General features: G+C 32.8%; 2 protein-coding genes and 1 long non-coding RNA gene across 3 annotated transcripts in view; all 3 read left to right on the plus strand.

The window, feature by feature from the left end:
• LOC134258524 (multiple epidermal growth factor-like domains protein 10) overlaps positions 1 to 18,126 on the plus strand; it is a 49,853-nt gene extending 31,727 nt beyond the window's left edge. The window contains exons 16-25 of the mRNA XM_062741086.1: positions 3,751 to 3,882; positions 4,028 to 4,145; positions 4,416 to 4,716; positions 7,363 to 7,420; positions 12,000 to 12,137; positions 12,547 to 12,684; positions 13,058 to 13,195; positions 16,603 to 16,740; positions 17,565 to 17,671; positions 17,986 to 18,126. Coding sequence (XP_062597070.1) covers positions 3,751 to 3,882; positions 4,028 to 4,145; positions 4,416 to 4,716; positions 7,363 to 7,420; positions 12,000 to 12,137; positions 12,547 to 12,684; positions 13,058 to 13,195; positions 16,603 to 16,740; positions 17,565 to 17,671; positions 17,986 to 18,126 — 1,409 coding nt within the window. The remainder of the gene's footprint in view (positions 1 to 3,750; positions 3,883 to 4,027; positions 4,146 to 4,415; positions 4,717 to 7,362; positions 7,421 to 11,999; positions 12,138 to 12,546; positions 12,685 to 13,057; positions 13,196 to 16,602; positions 16,741 to 17,564; positions 17,672 to 17,985) is intronic.
• LOC134258528 (uncharacterized) lies at positions 634 to 8,789 on the plus strand. Its single transcript, XR_009990167.1, has 4 exons — positions 634 to 911; positions 1,260 to 1,364; positions 1,684 to 1,846; positions 8,372 to 8,789. It is a non-coding gene; the product is annotated as an uncharacterized LOC134258528 (long non-coding RNA).
• LOC134258527 (THAP domain-containing protein 6-like) lies at positions 2,599 to 4,688 on the plus strand. Its single transcript, XM_062741090.1, has 2 exons — positions 2,599 to 2,911; positions 3,751 to 4,688. The coding sequence occupies exons 1-2, from the start codon at positions 2,707 to 2,709 to the stop codon at positions 3,960 to 3,962; spliced, it is 417 nt and encodes a 138-aa protein (XP_062597074.1). The 5' UTR covers positions 2,599 to 2,706; the 3' UTR covers positions 3,963 to 4,688.
• Positions 18,127 to 19,283: the final 1,157 nt, after the last annotated feature.

The raw sequence follows: 19,283 nt of genomic DNA on the forward strand, positions 1-19,283 counted from the left end.
TTTTTAAAGAAAGTATGATATATTCTTAAAGCATATTTTCCCCGTTTTTAAAATATGTAAAAATTATTGTTATTACTTTAAAGTATGTTTTAAAAACAAAAATTTTCTTGCACTTATGTGTTTTTTCTCGATTTTATTCGTAATGTTTAAACAAAGCTCAGTTTTACGTTTATTTCTGTATTGAAATAGGGAAAACAAAATAAAGCTGGTAAAAGTAGAGAAAATTTTCTTTCCAACAAGCCCTTACAGGCCTTCTTACGCTCAGTATTTTCTTAATTACGATAATTTGAATTTGTGACCTTCGCATAGTTTTTATGGAAAATTCGGTCAATATTTACATGTAACGTCAAGGTCGATATTGTTGTGTCTAACTAGCTCGAAACAACAAATTCTTTTATAAGACTTTTTGACCATTTAGATATATTTTTTACTGAAATAAATGCATAATACAAAAAAAAAAAAGATTTCAAAAACAAATATATACTATCGTTCTGCAATTTGTGCGAAGTGAAAAGTTAATTTATTCATCTACATGTAATGATGTATATTTCAAGTAGTGATTTATATACAATGTTGATAAAAATTGTAGATTCCCTAAACGTCGATCTTTACATAAAAAAATCAGATTTTTAATATTATTGTATCTTGTTATACTGTATTCTAAATTTGCAATTTAATTAGATCTATATTGGCACGAAATTTAACAATACAAAAACTCGCATTTATAAATAAATACGACTCATCACTGTATGAGTTGATACGAATTGAAATAACCACGTGTTTCCGCTATGGCAGCAGTGAACAACATGATGGCGATCCGAAATCTGAACGTCAATTTTCATGATTATTTCACGACGAAGATCATCACATCAATGAATCAAATAATACGGACATGCCTTTGGTATTAGCAGGTGAGAATACGACGTCCAGATAACATTTTTTTTTCAGTCTAGGAAATAGGAAAAAGTCACAAGTACCTAAGTCAGGTGTACATTGACTGAATAGTTTAAGTTTAAAACGCACTTAGTTCACGTTCAAAAGAAAACTAAATGTACACATGTATTAGATCTTCATATTTCAGTGTGCGTATTTCGTATTGTTCAGCCAATTTTGTTTTGCTTTTGAAATTTGATGCTTTTGACAATCACTCGAAAGTTCAAAGTAAAATCAAAATTGCCATAATAATGGATAGTTGTTTTCAGTATGTGTGTACCAGTCAGCCAGTGTGTACATATACCACTTTCACATTGAATTTTTAGGGTGCTGGCACCATATGCAACAATACTTTCATCTGTGAATACCCACTTGCTAAGCCCACCATGAACTACGAAGGCCAATTAATATGTAAGGACACCAATGAACAGGTAAATTTTTGTTTTGATATTGAAAATTTCTGTATTTCTAAAATTTCAAAAAATAAAGTCAAATTTCATTTGTGTCATTCTCATGATATTGTATTTATACAAGTTTATAAACATTTGCTTTATATTTTGAGAAATAAGTGTTTGAAAAACATAATACTTATGATGCTTGATTATTCATACAAACACATTATTTAAACACATAATATCTAGTTAAATGAATGCCGAGATATATGGAACAAGCTCTTTTTATAGACTGCTGTTGTATTTCCAATCTGCATAAAGTATGTGGTTAGAATTTCCATTTTCTCAATTTTTTCAGACACTCACCAATTATCGTACATCATATACATGGGTGGTCAAACTCACTGGATGGTTTATCAACACTCCCATGCTCACGAACAGCCTTGCCCCAGGAAATTTGCCCTGAAGTAACATTGCAGTCTATTGTCTCCTTTCTTTTTACAACCCTGGCAGCCATGCAGGTATGCAATCTATGAAAGCCATGAAGGGACATAGAATTTTTAAAAATTTATAAAAGTAAACGGAGTTCTCGATTTATACAATCCATTCTCTCGGAATGACAATCTGTTATAATAAATTGCCAATTCATTTTCACAGATTCTCAATTTGTTCCCTCAAATTGCACAATCCGTTATCTCAGATTGTATAACTCATTCTCCTAGTTTAAATGATTCGTTCCCTTGGAATGTAAACCCTTCCCATGATTCCAATAAAATTATTATTTATCTGTACATATCGGATATGGTAATATATGTTGAAAGAATAGAATATTGTAGTATTTTACATCCTACCTTTTATTACCCGGTACATATTATGGTCCAAAATGAAAAAAATACATGAACATTTTCAAATCCATATGCTAGTACTGATATTTGTTGATCAAAAAATCTTTGAGGTTTTTGTGTTACGTGTATATTAGAATAATTGAAAGTCCTAAATAGTAAAAGTGAATATGGGTCCTGTGTAATCATAATATTTCTAAAATAAATATACGTTGAATTAGTTATGAAAGAGGTTGGAAATGGCCGGTTGCTGAAACAAAATAAATAGAACGCACAAATTGATTAAAATGGTTGGATGTATCTGTACATATATGTAATGAAATTAAAGAGCACAGAGAAAATCAGAAGACTGACGTTGTAACAAATCGAGATCTCGAATTATTAATCTGTGAAAACGAATTGCAAATATTTGTCAGTTCTTGCCCCTTACTGTACTATAGGTGGCGCACGACACGCTAAGGTTCATATTTACTTCCGGTTTCGATTCGATTTCGCTTAGTTTCTAAACTATTTTGAAAGTTCGTCAAAATAAACATCCAATGCCTACTTGCTGTTGCGTGCCTGGTTGTTCCACGAGAGGAGGATTAAGTTTCCCAAAGGAGGAGAAGATAAAAAAGCTGTGGATTCGAGCCATTCGAAGAAACGATGAGGATATTGCGTATAAACATTGGACGCCACAGCCATTCAGTGTTGTGTGCCACAAACACTTTCGTGAGGAAGATTTCACCTGCGAAACACAGCACGGTTAGTAAGATTATATGACTTCATTTGTAGTTGCATTTAAATATTTTATTAATTAATAATAATTTGTCTGTAAATCATAACAGCTGTGTAATAATAACGCGACGGACACACAAGAGAATTTTGAAACGTGTATATCAAAGTCAAATACAGTTTTAAAAATACAGCGAAAAGTTAAAGACTTCATTGAAATTATTTCCCTTAAATGACCAGCCATACTGAGAAATTTGGCAGAAAGATAATTAAATGCTTTTATCAGTTTATATCATATGCAGACCTTATCAATTTATCAAAGCACAATATTTACTTCTGTTACACATGCTCATAGCTGAGACTGAAACGAATCACTGAAACAGCTGATATGACTAAGAATTTCAATATTTTTTTTTTTTCATTTTCACATTTGCATGATTTATTACTTATTATATCTGTTTATTTTTTCATGTTGACAAGTGCTTTTCTTTTCCATTCCCAGTGCAGTATCCTGGTTTTAAACGGTTTGATATTATCAAAATGTGCGATGGAGTGGTCAAACTTGTGAAATATATATTGAAAAATACCAAGTTTGCTATTTCATGGCTATTTTGTTATGTCATAATTCATCAAGATGTTTCAAGGAATTAGAGTCATTCTACAGTCATGCTCTTTTGGAAGCTCCTGATGAGTGGATGAGGAAGACACCATTGGACACGATAAGCATTAAAATACATATATCTTTAATATTAGTTTTTATCTGATTGAATTGAAATATTTTAACATCTCGGAATCTGAAATATCATGTCTTTTTCTTCCGAAACATTTTTATTATTAAGGTCACAATTTTCTTTTTGATAATTTGATAGGCACTGAGCCACTAAGGAGGCAAAGAAAACCTGAGGCAGTCCCTTCCATTTTCCCCTGGACCAAGTCACCATCTATTAATTTTGATGAGAGGAGCAAAAGAGTAGTGGCCCGCCGTGCCAAAATGGAGAAAGGTGACCATGAAAATTCAGAAATGGTTTCAGATGATTGCAATGTATATGAAGTGGGCAACAGTGTAGAAGTGGAGGGATGAAAAGTTTAGCCCTAGTGATATTAATAATATTGATATAAGTGCTACTGTTGCACCTCTTTTTATAGATTCATCAAGTCAAACAGCAAAATTGCCAATCATGTGTATTGAAAATTTCATGTATGATGATGAAGGCATCATGTTTTATACAGGGTTGAGTTCCTACACAGACTTTTTACATGTACTGTATAGTCTTGGTGAAGCAGCCTTTCATCTCAATTATATTTATAATCAGGTGCAAAATATGTCCATTGAAAATTAGCTCTTTTTGACACTGATTAAGTTGAGGCAACATAAGCCCAATTTTGAATTAAGTAGATTATTTTCAATATCACAAACAACTGTTGAGAATGTTTGGATTACTTGGGTAAACTTTATGTCGAGACAGTGGAGGGAACTAAATTTCTGGCCCGAAAAAGATCTGGTCACCTTTTTCTCTCCATCTGATTTTTACAGTAAATTCCCCTCTACACGAGTACTACTTGATGGAACAGAAATTCCTGTAAAGAAACCTAAACCCCCCATTGCCCTGCAAGCAACCTTCTCTACGTATAAAAATAGAAACACTGTCAAAGTACTCGTAGGCTCATCTCCAGGGGGTTTAATTTCATATGTGTCTCCTGCTTATGGAGGGTCTGCTAGTGACAGACAGCTTGTTGAACGGAGTCCTTTGTTAAGTGCTGACTTATTTGAACCTGGTGATTCTCTTATGGCAGACAAGGGATTCAATGTACAAGATCTATTTGCTCCCAAAGACGTAACTGTAAACATTCCATCATTTTTTAAACAAAAAAAACAGAATGTCTGGAAAGACAGTTTTGCGTGATCGCAAAATCTCTAGCAAAAGACTTCATATTGAGCGGCTGATAGGGTTAGGAAAGACATACAAAATTCTGAAAACACCCTTAAACACAACTGAGACAAAATTGGCCAGTGAAATTTTATTTGTATGTTTTACACTTTGTAATTTCAAAAAATGCATTGTTCCCAAACATGCATAATGTTGACTTCAATGAAAATGAATTAAGTACTAAAGTTGGTTCACAGAGTCATACCAAACTATAATATATGTTAGAACATTTTTATTGGAAAGTTTTGACAATTTGTTTAAAAAAAAATCACTTGCTTAATATGTAATGAACTGCTTTACTGATAACAAGGTGAAAATTAATTGACATTTTTGTGCATTGTACTTCAATAATACCCTAATCTAACCCATTAACTTGGAGATGTCAGTTTATTAATTGATTTAAAAATTCTCAATTAGTTTCAAGTATCTGTATAGCTAAAGTCTTAAAGCTAGTTACATAGTCATATGAAAAGATCTATTGGGGCACATGTACAATGTACACATAGAGTATAGGTATAAATGTATGAACATGTAACAAATGTAAGTTTCTATGTACCAGGTACAACATAAAAGTTAACAACTTAAAAAATTAGTTCATTTTGTTGTCATGGTAATAAAAGTTCTTAAGAACAGCAGTCTTGAAGTATGTGTCAAAAAATGAAATTAATTTCTGCAACATTCTATCAATGAATGCTTGGTCTCTCTGAATGGAGATAACTTTGAGATCTTTCAGTGTGTAAACAACTAAATAACAGCATGTTCTGTTTGAACAGAAGAGTTGCCCTTGAATTTGATAGAAGTAGTCATGAGTATTGTCTAGCTCTAAACATCCATCAACATTCTTTAAATAGGAGACAGTTTCCTCGGATATTTTGCAGTATTTTGCATTGTAGGGGCATTTGACTTCAATTAGTGTACTTTGGTCTAAGATGGCATCAGGGGAAGAAGCAATAAAAGGATGCAACTTTGAAACAAATATTCCACATTTGAGGTTTTAACATTAAATTTTTCCTCAAACTTTTTTATCGCCACTGACTCATAACACCTACCATGCAAAATAGCTGGTACACGAATTTCAGGCATATGCTTAGTTAAATTTTCAGCCAGTTTTGAAAAATCAGTTTTGTCAGTAGCCTTGCAAACTCGACCAAAGTTGGACGAGTGAATTCTCTTTCGTCTTTCATCACGCCAGATGGCGCTTTTACTTTGTCCCCGTGTTTGCTCTTCTAACTTAACAATATCCTCATCTGAAATTTTTGATATATTCATGTTTTGTAACCATATGTATGACAATGGGTGACTGAAATAGTCATGATCTTTTTCTAACCCAATGGTGCTTGCTAGTGGGAAGATTTGTGAGATAGCCAAATCACTAATGTTAGGATGATTTACCCAGACATTTCTGAAGGTATCAGAGTACCCTGGCATATTCCGATATGCCCTGGGCCTTGGATCGTAACTGACATCCACTTCACCCGCTAAAGGCAAGTCATTTGCTTTAATTGGACTTCCTTTGTATACTTTAGTGTGATGGAAAGTTTGTAGGTTTTGTGTACATGTCTCCTCTGTGACAATGTCTAGACTTTTACTGAACAATTGTAAACCAAACAATACTACACACACATGCTTACACACAGCAGTTGGGCCCATACCCGCAGCACACTCACACTGACTTTCAACAATACACCCATCCATATCAACACACACATCCACTTTATATGACACACTCTTCTTCATCTGTGCCTTGCATTCAGCCTTGATGTAGTAAAAGTTGTTTTCAGCACAGAGTCTCACATACTTCAGAAACTTGCTCTCATATATGTACATCACATTACTATTAACACTTTTGTTCATTCTTTCTAGATATGCTTTAACTGCCTCTTCTCTAACTTCGACCATCTGTGTGTCTTTGTTAATATCTTTAAACTTTTCATAACAAGGAACTTGCATGCAATACTCTCTCTCTACTCTTTCTGTAGCACCAAAATTTGCATTCCTGTCATATGCTTCAAGTCTGAAATATGTTGAATGGGAACACTTGTTTTAATATGTATATATAGATATAACTTACAATAAAAAAAACCAAACTGTTACATATTTTTATAAGTACTGCAATAGTTATGTAAATGGTTTAAACAGAGGTTTCTCATCCATAATACTTTCTCTCACTCTCTCTCTTCCTCTCTCAGGCCTAATTTTGTATATTATAGGGGCCTTTACTATGTGATAAGCAGTGCAGTCAGGTAACAGTAAATTTATAAAAAGTTTTAAACGTCAAGCACCTATTGCTATGAGCTAAGCCTACATAATTCAACAAAAAATGGTCTTTTTGAATTTATACAACATATGTAACTCAAATGCATTATGTAACAAACAGTTACTATAAACGTTATAGGTCTGGTATTATGTAACAAATATTGTATGATATATAATTAAAAAGGCCATTCTAAATTGAATTATGTAGGGTTAGCGCATGGGCGCTTGACGTTTTAAACTTTTTATCTGCATTGATATAATTCAGTAATAACAGTAATAAAGGTTAAAAACTTAAAGAGCCTTTGGCTTCGCCTTATACAGATTGACAATGACATGCGTGAAAATCTGACTCAGAGTCAGAATGTCAAAATGTAGACAGTATTAATCTCACAAAAGTCTACATAAAATTTGCTTTTGAAGAACTTTATTGAAATTACAAAGAATATCAGGTACCGATAACGTCTTAATCACGATTCTGTGTTCGACAGAGAAAATTATGGTTAAGAAGTCGCCCGCAAGTATTACCTTTCAACCAATTCTCTTTTGCGGCCGGAAATGCGAGCATTTCGTTTCCGTAGCTCTTTTCTAAGTGTGGGTAAATCCCACGATCCGTAATCAGCCATTATATATATAAAATCTAATCAAAATAGCAAGGTATACAAGGTCAAAATTACGTTGACACTCTCTAAAATTGAAGGTACGAATAGTCATGACCTTAAACGTGTCATGCGCCACCTATAATTCAGGGACGATAATGTGCAGTTTTATTTGCAATTACCAGTATGTAATTCGAGATCTCAAGTTATGAATCAAGGGGGTGAATTAGTAATCTGTAAGATCGTTTGTGTAATTCGAGATCTCGAATTATGAATCGAGGGAACGATTTATTAATCCTTTGGATTGGATTGTCTAATTCGATATCTCATTTTTTACTTTTTTGAAAAATTGATGTGTCCCTTCATGGCTTTTGTAGCAATCTAATTAAAATTAAATCTTCCATCCACTGCCAGATTTTTTTATGTGTTGGGATAGCGTAAACAGAGGCTTTAGTCAGATTGCCATATATGCTATTTGTTTTAGTTCAGTAATTTTACCATGATGGTTTACTACAAGGTTGTTGAAGTATCAATCCTGATACATTGACTGAGCAATATCATTTAACTACTTGAATCACATAATACAATTTTAATTTTAAAAGGAAAATCAAATAAATGTAGTAATTTTAGCATTCTTAATTTTATTTATAAATGTAAATTCATATACACAATGACATGTTTCTGTTTCAAAATATTTAAATCTTTTACAGGATAGAAGCTGATCACTTGTACTTGACAGCAAATAATGTCTTGGACAAGTCAAAGAATTTCCTCCAGTCTTACAGAGAAATGACAGTTGATAAAAGAATGGTGGACACAAAGTAAAAGTGCTCTTCAACATTTTGTTGAAGATTTCAGTCTGATTTGGAATTCATCTTGCAATATATATGGATTTTTATATTTGGATATAAACGTCACATTTTCAACTTATTGACTAGACAGTTTTGCGTTAAATATTGCCAATGCTATCTATTATTATTATTTCCCTCCAAGACAACATGTCAAGTCTTTATTGTACCCCTTAAGCTCTGTTATACCAGAAAAATCTTGTAATGAAATCATTTAGTTTATTTTTTCTTGTTAGATTAAATCCATGAAAATAAAGATTATTTTTAATAGCATCAAAAGAATGGATTTTTTTGTTTAACAGAAAGATTGTATACATGTTTTGCTAGGGGTTTGTAAGAAGCAGATCAGAATTCTTTGTTGGAAATTTTGTCGTTTGCCATTTTTATCACGTCAACTATTAGATGATTTATCCATGATTGAAGCATTTCAAAATTGATATTTACTTACAATTTAAAGCAGAATTCTGAACTGATATGACCTTGACCCCCTTAAGAACAAGAGTGTCAAGGTCAATTTTTAATACAAAAATGTTCTTTCATTTTTATTGCCAATATCTTACATACAATATCATAAAATATACAAAAAGTGTCAAGAATGTGTCCAGAATGTGAAATAACAAACATGTTTATAGCCAAAAACTTTAAAAGGTTGTTGCTTAGCAACCTTTTAAAGGTCATTAAACAGATATTTGAACTAAAATGATGCATGGATATTGCAGTTCTGACCCCTTCTTGAGAGTATATTCAGAATTTTCCATTTCAGCATCCATTGTGTAAAATTATGGCAAGAATATTGAAAAGTGTTGAAAAAAAATTGATGAAACTTTTGCACTTATTTGACCTTTGACCTCCTAAAAATAGTTCTAATGAGGTCAAACTTTAAGACAATTTATCTGCTGTTCGTCCCTTGTACTTTTATGACCTCACATCTAACTTTTATTTGTGCTGGGATGCATAAATGTGTCTAGGATGAGTAATAAACGAAAATTCTGGCCCGAAATTAAAAAATTCTGGGTTGCTAAGCAACCACTTTTAAGTAGTTATATGCAGAATTGAAAAAAAAAGTTTTTATGTTTCATGTAGTAAAGTATCATGCTCTTTTGTGAGTATATCCAAAATTTCCTATTTCAACATACATCATAGTAAATATTTAGCTTGAAGATTAAAAAGTATCAAAAAATCCCATAAAATTTTGCACTTAATTGACCTTTGACCTTTATTTTTACTAATAAGGTCAGATGTTGAGTATCTGAATAGTCATAAAATATCATCTCTAAGACATTCTCTACAAAATGGTATGAAATATATACTGAAAGGAAAAAGAATAGCATAATAGCGAAATATATTTGACTATAAGGCCGAAAATTATGAAAATTGGTCAAATGTGTATTTTGATTACTGTGCACTAAAATTGCTGGTCAAAATTACTCAACCATGAAATGTATGGCGTCACGTAGGGGAAATGATAAAAAGCCAAAAACACGTGCATGTTGATGATGACAATTTTATGATCACATTTTGTGGTGCTGATCGATGCATTGGAGTTAAAGACATTGTTTTCCGCATTTGAAATCAGTATAAATTTCGTGCAATCATGGTATGGCTGACGGAAGTTACAATGGTTCCAGTAATTGAATTGCGTAAGTGGATGAAAAGGCAACAAGATGTTGCTGTGCAGTTTGTTTTAAACTTTTCAACAAGAAAGGGTTTTTCAGTTGTCAGAGAGTAAATTAAAAGGTTTCCAACCAACCATGGCGGTGACGTTGACGCGTAACAACGTCACATCGAGACAGGGCTTTTCACCATGTCACCTCGGTTGTTGGCAAGGTATTATCACTGAAACCGATATTTATACAGCAAACTATCATACCAATATTTTCACCCTAAAATTGACAGAAATTCTCTGCTCTAATTTGGTCCGCGAGCTTGGCAACTTTTACGTCGATTTTACTCTCACGCGCGCACGTACACGTCGTGTGCGTAATGTTTTTAGCATGTTCACACTGGCAAAATGTAGCCCGTGTTTGTCGAGACTTTCTCACAAACATTCACGTGTACTAAACCAGCTGGATTCTGTAAATTCTATCCTAAAATGAAAAATTTGTGGCACTCATTTGGCGGGGGGATTTGTTGGCTTTGGAATAATACAGCTTCTATCAACCATTAAGACTATTGTCGGAAGAGTTGAATAATAATCAAATGAGAAACATAAATGCTCTGGTGAACTCAATGCACAGGAAAATCAAGGCTGTTACCAATGTGCAAGGGAGATTATGAGAATTTTAATTTTAATTTTGTGGGGTATCGACATATCAATTTCAATAACTCAGGAATTATCAGTCAAAGTCACACAAGATTTTGGTAACTTGTAGATTAAAGATGAATTAAAATGTTTGATAACAATACTGGAAAACATTTTCGAAATAATAATTTTAATTTAATTTAAAAGTAAAATATGCGTTTCTTTTTCCTTTCAGTATAGTTAGCTTTTTCCTTGAATAAAAAAGTTGGAAATAATTTAATAATGCCATATCAAAAAGTCTCCAAAATCACCTAAAATGTGCCGGAAGAGAAAGGGTTAAATTAAATACAGATATGTAGAATTTTATATTGAGTATATCTAGAGTAATTGTCAAAATGTTGGATGGTACATTTTCATCTGTGACAATAACCCCTTGCCCCAGTAAAACACAGCATCATGTTTTGATGTGCTCAACTTGATATTTGTCCACTTGAACAATTATTTAGTTTGTTATTAATGTTTTGTGGAGCAGGAATTTAATTTGTCCATGATTTAGGATTTCGAGGGATCGAGATTAAAAGTCTCATTTTAAAGTTCACGGATTCGTTGTACATAGAATTCCTAGTGCAAAAGCTTGATATTTTCGGTTTTGAGGATCAGAATAGTGTTGTCCGTTTTTCCTGAAGTTTTGCTCTGTCTTCTCTCCATTTTTCTTGAATGTTGGAACCAATCCAATCTACTAACTATTGGTGCGATGACTTTTCAAGCCGTATAGTCTGCACATCTAGCTACAATTTTGAAAATTATAAGCAAGACCATTGACACACACACACAGATACAGTCAGATTTCAATCATGAAGAAAGTATCTAGATTATATAATGCATAGGACAAATGAAATTAAAAATAAAACAATTTATTGACAACTTTGTTTAGATAATTAAACATTTCAAAATAGATAAATCGGACAGATTTAAGCAATTATATATGACAACTGAAACTGAAATTAATAACAGATATGAAGAATTTTATATTGAGTATATCCAAAGTAATTTTCAAAATGTCCGATGGTACATTTTCATCTGTGACAACATTATTAACTAATTTGGTTTATGTTTGCATATCAAGACAGTAAAAAAGAATCTCCGACATACCTTTCCAATTTTCTTTGTATTTTTTCCTGAGCGCGGTGAGGGCAAGTTAACATTTTTTTCAAATACAAGACCCACCGGTATTGTTTTTATTTAAAGAATGTGACGATGGCAGATATGGTTTTAACTGTGCCAAGAGTTGTGGTTACTGTCGTGACGACTCACAATGTAATCATATCAATGGAACCTGCTTCAAAGGATGTTCTAACGGATACAAGGGATCGCTCTGCATCAGTGGTGATTTATATTAAATAATCTTTATGTTGTCTTCTGCGTCAGTGGTGTTTATATTAATTAATCTTTATTTTGTCTAATTAAACGCTCAGAGCAGGCATGATCAATGAACAAGAAGTTCCAAAGTAAATCAAAAGTAAAATGTCAACAATATCGTTTATTTTTCATAAAAAATACATTAATGTAAATACATGTTTGTATTTAGTTTTTAAATAATTCCTGCAAATATAAACCCTAAAGTATTGCACAAACTCTTTTAAAGAACTTACATGTTTCTAAAAATCTGCCAGTATTAAACTTCAAATTAAGGCCTTTAAAAATACTCTATACTTTTTATATTTAACACAGGTAAAAAATATCAAAAGATCTTAAATGATTTCTTATAAAGTATTACCTAATTTGTTTAACTTAGAATGTAGTGGTGGAATGTATGGTGTAAACTGCAGTCAAACTTGTGGAAACTGTCTTAATGATACACAGTGTCACCACGTTAATGGTACCTGTTTACAAGGGTGTTCAACTGGATACAAAGGATTGCTTTGTGATAAGCGTAAGAAAACCTCTATCATAATTTCTTTTAACAAAGTTGAAAAAAGTAGGTGTAGAATTTGTAAAGGATGTGATGGAGAAGAATATTTAGCAATACCAAAAGCATGTTAAACTTAAAATAAAAAAGGGTTTTTTTCACTACTAAACAGATTACCCTGAGGTATTTCCCTTTCTTTCGAAATGTTACCATTCATTTTCGACAACATGATCAATAGATAGGGTTCATGTAGAAATATTCCTTGTTTTGCATATAAACAGAATTAACTGTAAACTTAAGACAAACATCGTATAGGAAAAAAAGAAAAATGGCCGTCCTCCGGTATAATGTTCACACTGAACCATAAAAAATGAAGAAGAAACCTTTTTTTTTAAAGAATGTGACGGTGGGATGTACGGTGTCAACTGCAGTAAGAGTTGTGGTCATTGTTTGAATGGTGCACAGTGTCACCATATCAACGGAACATGCGTAGATGGTTGTTCTACAGGATACAAAGGATATCTATGCTTACAGAGTAAGAATTCTATGCATATACGGAGTGATTTTTTATCTCATTAAAAAAATATTCTCAAGCTGTTAATATATATAAACCAGTTTTGGTGCATACACCGAGGGTGACTGGGCATCTTATTTAAGTGTTAAGTTAGGATCTCCATTGGATTTTGTTGCTTGTCTCCGATTATTATCGTGATTTACCATTTGATTATTGTTAACCTAGATAGGGTTAGGACATATTCGTATATTTCGGCAGCTCACTTAGGTCACACCAACTATTTCGTATTATTTAATGTTGAACACCCCAAACTCTGGAAATAACAAGATGTGTTTGTAAAACACTGATGCCCCCGTATGGCAACATAGCAAAGATTAAGCTTTTCTTGAATGCAAATTTAATTAATTGGTACCAAAAGTAGGGTATTCTCACTGGAAAACAATTGTGAAATTTGAAAGTAAGCTAATGTTTAAGTTTTTTAATAATTACAAAAATCTCCAAGGTCAAAAGGTCAATGTAATTAGTATGAAATAAAAGGACTTGCCACATAAAATACTTTTGTAGAGCATGAAAGTCCTATCCCTAACTGTTCAGAAGGTATGGTCAACATTCAATTTCTTAAAAAGTAGATCAAACTCCAAGGTCAAAGGGTAAAGTCTTGTCATAAGGATCAAATATGTAAAGTACGAAATCACTAGCCCTTACTCTTTAAAAGTTATGGTCAAGGTTTGCTCTTTTAAAGTAGGTCAATCTCAAAAGTCAAGGTCAGAGGGTCAAAGTTCTTGGTATCCTATGAAGTGTCTTCTCACAAGGATTTTAGGTAGTGTAGATTCAATTTTGTTCAAATCATGACCCCCGGGTGTAGGACGGGGCCACAATGGCCAATAACAGATTCAAGTTTGTCCAAATCATGATCCCAAAGGGTAGAGTGGGGTTACAAGGGAAAATCAAAATTCTACATAGGAATATAAAGGAATCTTTTTAAAATCTTTTTCTCAAGAACCATCGGGCCAGGGGAGATTAAGTGTATGTGGAAGCACCCCCAGGTAGTGTAGATTCAATTCTGTTCAAATCATGACCCCTCGGGTTAGAGCGGGGCCACAATGGATGATCAAAATTTTACATAGGTATAAATAGAAAAAATCTTTTTAAAAATCGTCTTCTTAAAAACTACTAGGCCAGGAAAGACAATACTTATGTGGAAGTGTAAATTCAAGTTTGTTCAAATCATGACCCGCGGGTGTAGGGCCGGGCCACAATAGACGATCAAATTTTTATTAAGGACATACGCAAAGTACATTACCTACTGATAATTTTCCAAGATATTCAAAATTTAAACTTATAATATCATAACATGTTCTTAGACAAAAAATCAGCATGTGTTTCCAGGGGTTATGAAAAGATATCAAATTTTGAAAAATTTGCATTATCCAAAAAAAAAAAAATATATAAAAATTATAAAACATAAATTCCAGTTTTTTTCATCCAAAAATTGTTTTAGAAGAGGTGTACAAATACATATATAAACATTAAAAATAGTGTACACAGGCCCTTCATTTAGTGGAACTCTTCAACTCCAGGGAAGAACCCAAAAAAGTTCAAACTACGTTGTGTATGACCTTAAGGAATATATAGGAAAAATGTTCTGGAGAATAGCAAAGCCATGATTGGTCATATTAATTGGAAGCATCCACGGGTAGTGTAGAATCAAGTTTGTTTAAATCATGACTCGTGGAGGGGGGGCTAGGGGTAGGGTTTTCAGATGAATATATAGAAACCCTCTTGTATAGTTATATTGATAAGGAAGCATCATTGTAGATTTACATTTGTTCAAATCATGATTTCAGGGGGTAGGGACGGGCCACAAAAATAAAATTCAAGCCGTACTTTTCAACAATATGATCAGGTGAGCGATATGGCCAATGGGCCTCCTATTCACATTTCCAACTTCTTCTCAAGGATCACTTAGCCAACTTTAACCAAACTTGTTATAAAGCATCCGTGGGTAATGGGATGTTTGCATTTTTAAAATGAAGGGTCAAGTTTCATATTAAGCGGAGATAATCAAGAAAAGACTTAAATAGGGCTAGGTAATTTAAAAAATCTTCTATAGACCATAAGGCCAAAACCTGAAAATTATGTGGAAGTATCCTTGGATATTGAAGAAATGTTTATGCATATGTTAAATTAAAGAAAAATTACCTATTGTGGCACCAAAGGAAATGGTTGGGGCACAATATGGAATCTAAGTCTCATATCCTAATTTATATGAAAAATCTTTGAAAATCGTCTGATGAAGAACCATTTGGCCAGAAAACTGAACTTATGCGTAATATTCCTAAGGTAGTGTAGATTTTATTAGATTTTATTCTATTGCTTTCCGTTTTTGTCCGTCTTCTTGTGTTATGCGTCGTTTGTTAACATGTGAACATTTTAACTTCTTCTCTAAAACAACTGCACCAATTTGAACCAAATTTGGCAAAAAGCATTTATAAGTAAAGGGGAACAAAAATTGTGTATTTCGTGGTCCTTGCCCCCCTAGGGCCTGAGGGATGGGGCCAAAACCACAAAAATTAAAGCAATCTTTAAAAATCTTCTTCTTTACTCCTGGACATCTAGCATGCAAACTTTTGGCATGAATGTAATTAATGAGCATTTAGTCCTCTACCAAAATTGTTAAATTCATTGCCCTGGGATCAGGGGTTCTAGTGCTACGGCGGGGCTAAATGTAAATATATTATATACTGAAAATGTATAAATTCTTTGAGAAACTTCTTCTCTGCTCCTGGGCATCAAATAAACAAAATAAGTATATAGTTATGTGGAATAAGGCTGTTTCTACCAAAATTGTGAATTTCCTGGCCCTAGGGTCAGGGTTCTGAGATGCTAGGGTGGGGCTCCATTGATTAAATAGTTAAACTGCAAAAAAACTCTTTGAAAATCGTTTTCTCTACTCCTAGGTATTAAATAAACTACCGTAGTACATAGTTGTGTTAAAGAGGGCTGCCTCTTGCAAATTTGTGAATTTTAGGGCCCCTGGGTCAGGGGCTCTGGTGTTAAGGTGGTGCGATAATGATTGCATATAGTGAAATGAATGAATTCTTTGAACATATTTTCCTTTGCTCCTGGTAAATATGCCAATTACAATTTGCATTTTTAAGGCCATTTTTTTTATTTTTAAAGTTTTTGAATTTTCCAAAAAAAAAAAAAAAAAAATTTTTCTTTCCGATGTCAAATTTGAGTCGGGATCGAGATTTCAAATTTACGAGCACGTACTTCCGGTTTCAAGATGAACATGGCGGGTAAACAGATCTTTAAAGTTCATAGCAGCAACATATTTGGTTTAGTGTAAAAATTTATTGATAGGAGTGACATTCAAAATTGTATTCGTATACAAAACTATCTGACGAGCAAATCCTTCGTTTTAGAATGTGAAGAAGTAAAATATGGTTTGAACTGCAGTAACAGCTGTGGTAATTGTCATGATGATACACCGTGCCACCATGTAAACGGTACTTGCTTACAAGGATGTTCAAGTGGATACCACGGGATGTTATGTACTCAAAGTAAGCAATTCTTCTTCTTGACTGTCCCAGGTTAATAACATTGTCTATATTTATCATCTTGGTGGGTTAAAATGTACTTCGAGTCCCATTGGTTACTTTTTTATGGAAATGTACGTGTATTCATTTAATTCTAATATATAATATTGCCTCTATAGTGCTCCACTGTCCGAGTATTTTTTAACTACGAATATACCCGGTATTGGGGGAAAAATGAAGTATTTCAATTTAATAAAAAAGCATCCAGAATAGGTGCATGGTAAAGTTTGTTTAAACTACACCACATAGGGTGCAGGATGTGATGTAACCACAGATATCAAACTTTTCTACACCAGACCGATTTTTGTTTTTCGGTAACCTAAGTACTCTTGTTAACGCTTGGGCCAATAGGACTCTCGGTACAATTAAGGAATGAATTAAATAGCGACCCAAGTTATATTGTATAACCTGGGTTGTTTTTTTTTTCAAATTCATTTCTTGTAATTTTATTTTCAATCATTAAGTGAAAGAAAACGTCTTCAAACTGTGCAAATTTAAAACGTAACGTCAAGCGGACTGATAAGTTTTTGACGCAAGTCATTGTGAAGTTTACAACCCAGGTAATACAAGTTAAATTCTTTTTTATCCAATCAAATAACGCGTTACAACCGAACTTTATTTTTAACATTTAAGAATTCTTGGTCACTCTTATTTATCTTTATACTTTTTATAAAAATTGAAGTGTTATATTTAGAAATAGTTTTGTTTTTTTTTTTCATCAGTCACATATTATATTTTTATTAATAAAAACAACTATATCTTTTTACACCTTTTCATTCCTTAATTAGTTTGTCCTCGGTCGTATTGGGGTGTAAATTGTAACCAGACCTGTAACACAGACTGTGTTAGTCAAACTTGTAATCATGAATCAGGAGTTTGTTTGACATCATTTCAGGTGAGCTGTAACTTGAGTTACAAAATATATGGCATAATACAATTCAGAAAATTGATCTTAAAAAGCTTAACTGATTTACTTGATAAAATATTTTCGAATTTAATCCCTGTCTTAACGTTGTTTTAAGAGTTTTGTGTTCTATTTTGCACACCTACATTATATTATGTGGAAATTGACAAACGCATGCCAAAAATATTTGTTGTTGAAAACAGTACAGCGGTCACATAAAGTTATTAATAAAAAAATTAATTCATTGAAAACAGGTACATGTACTTCTAAGTTTTAAAAGTTATTTTAAAAATCTTTTATTTTAGATGAGGCCTGACACGCATGCCATCGATCGCACAACTATCATAATATGTGTTGTAGTCTCTATTTTCATTGTATTCATCGGAAGTGTCTTGAACTTTCTAATCTGGAGGCGAAATCGGAGTGAGTATATTTTGTATCTGTGATGATTTATCAAGTTTTTCTGAATGATATGTCTTCTGAGTATACTACAGTGTAGAATTAAGACTAAATTAGGGGCATAAAATTTTAGTAACTCTCCATGAATAATTAGTGGTTTAATAATGTTATATTTCCTGGTGCTTAATCCTTTTAATAATTAGAGGTACATTTTAGATGTACATGACCATATAAAAGACATGTTTCCCTTACGGCCTCTGGCAATCTATTTCTATGTTGCCTTCAACGCAGTTATGATAAGGCTGTCCGAAGGCTTAAAATGCCTTTAAAATATACATATATTTTTGAGCTAGATTTTAATTTTAATATGTAATCCTTGTTTAAAATTGCATTCAACTTGAGATAATAGTTTAATCAGGTTTTATTTTAAAGCATTTTTGCGATGTCACATGACTGTGTTGATCACGTGACGGACATTAATGATATTCCTAATTGTTGCACAAAAATCGCTTAGGCACAAGTGCAACACAAAAATATTGTGCAAAGTATGTAATATAGATCAATTCATCATGATCATTGGTACATAAAAAGTGCTGGGGGCAGGTTTAATTTTTACTCGGTAAGAAAATATTTTACGAGAAATTCAACTTGCCAGCATAAGAAAGGGTATTTTTCATTCTTTATCGCGATTTATACAAAATTGGCAAAACTTCACACAATCCCCCAGCAAAATTCAGTAAGAGGACATACATGTACTTCTCTTGTAGATTCGCTCAGAATATCTTCAATTTTTCCTTGTTTATCACTTGTGCCAGTCCAATATAAACACGATTTATAAATTCTAACTCTGTCTACGGACATGTAAGGGGAGCGTTTCACACATAATTTTTCGCTTTTGTTTGAATATGTGCATATCGGACAAGCGAAAAGAATAGGCATATTTAAATTTCAAATGTACAGCATCATAATAACACACTCGAGCTTAAAAAACAGTCCTAACACTTGAATTAAACAACAAGTCCCCAAAATAAATCTACATGCCATGTAAAAATTATGACACTTTCCCTGTCATGTCAGCTCAAGTACACAGGAAAAATGTCCACATGTGTTAAACATATGTTTGGTTTCACATGTGTTCAACACATGTTTTATACATGTAATACATGTGTGTAAATAAACACATGTAAAATATGTGTTTCATTTA

Source organism: Saccostrea cucullata, unplaced genomic scaffold (assembly GCF_032062105.1).
Source record: "Saccostrea cucullata isolate Sc308-1 unplaced genomic scaffold, CSIRO_AGI_Scuc_v1 ctg2806, whole genome shotgun sequence".
Lineage (NCBI taxonomy): Eukaryota > Metazoa > Mollusca > Bivalvia > Ostreida > Ostreidae > Saccostrea > Saccostrea cuccullata.

Coding starts and splice junctions, on each gene's coding strand:
- LOC134258527 (XM_062741090.1), top strand. CDS start 2,707: ATGCCTACTTGCTGTTGCGTGCCTGGTTGTTCCACGAGAGGAGGATTA. Junction 2,912..3,750: donor CACCTGCGAAACACAGCACG/GTTAGTAAGATT, acceptor ATAATTTGATAG/GCACTGAGCCACTAAGGAGG.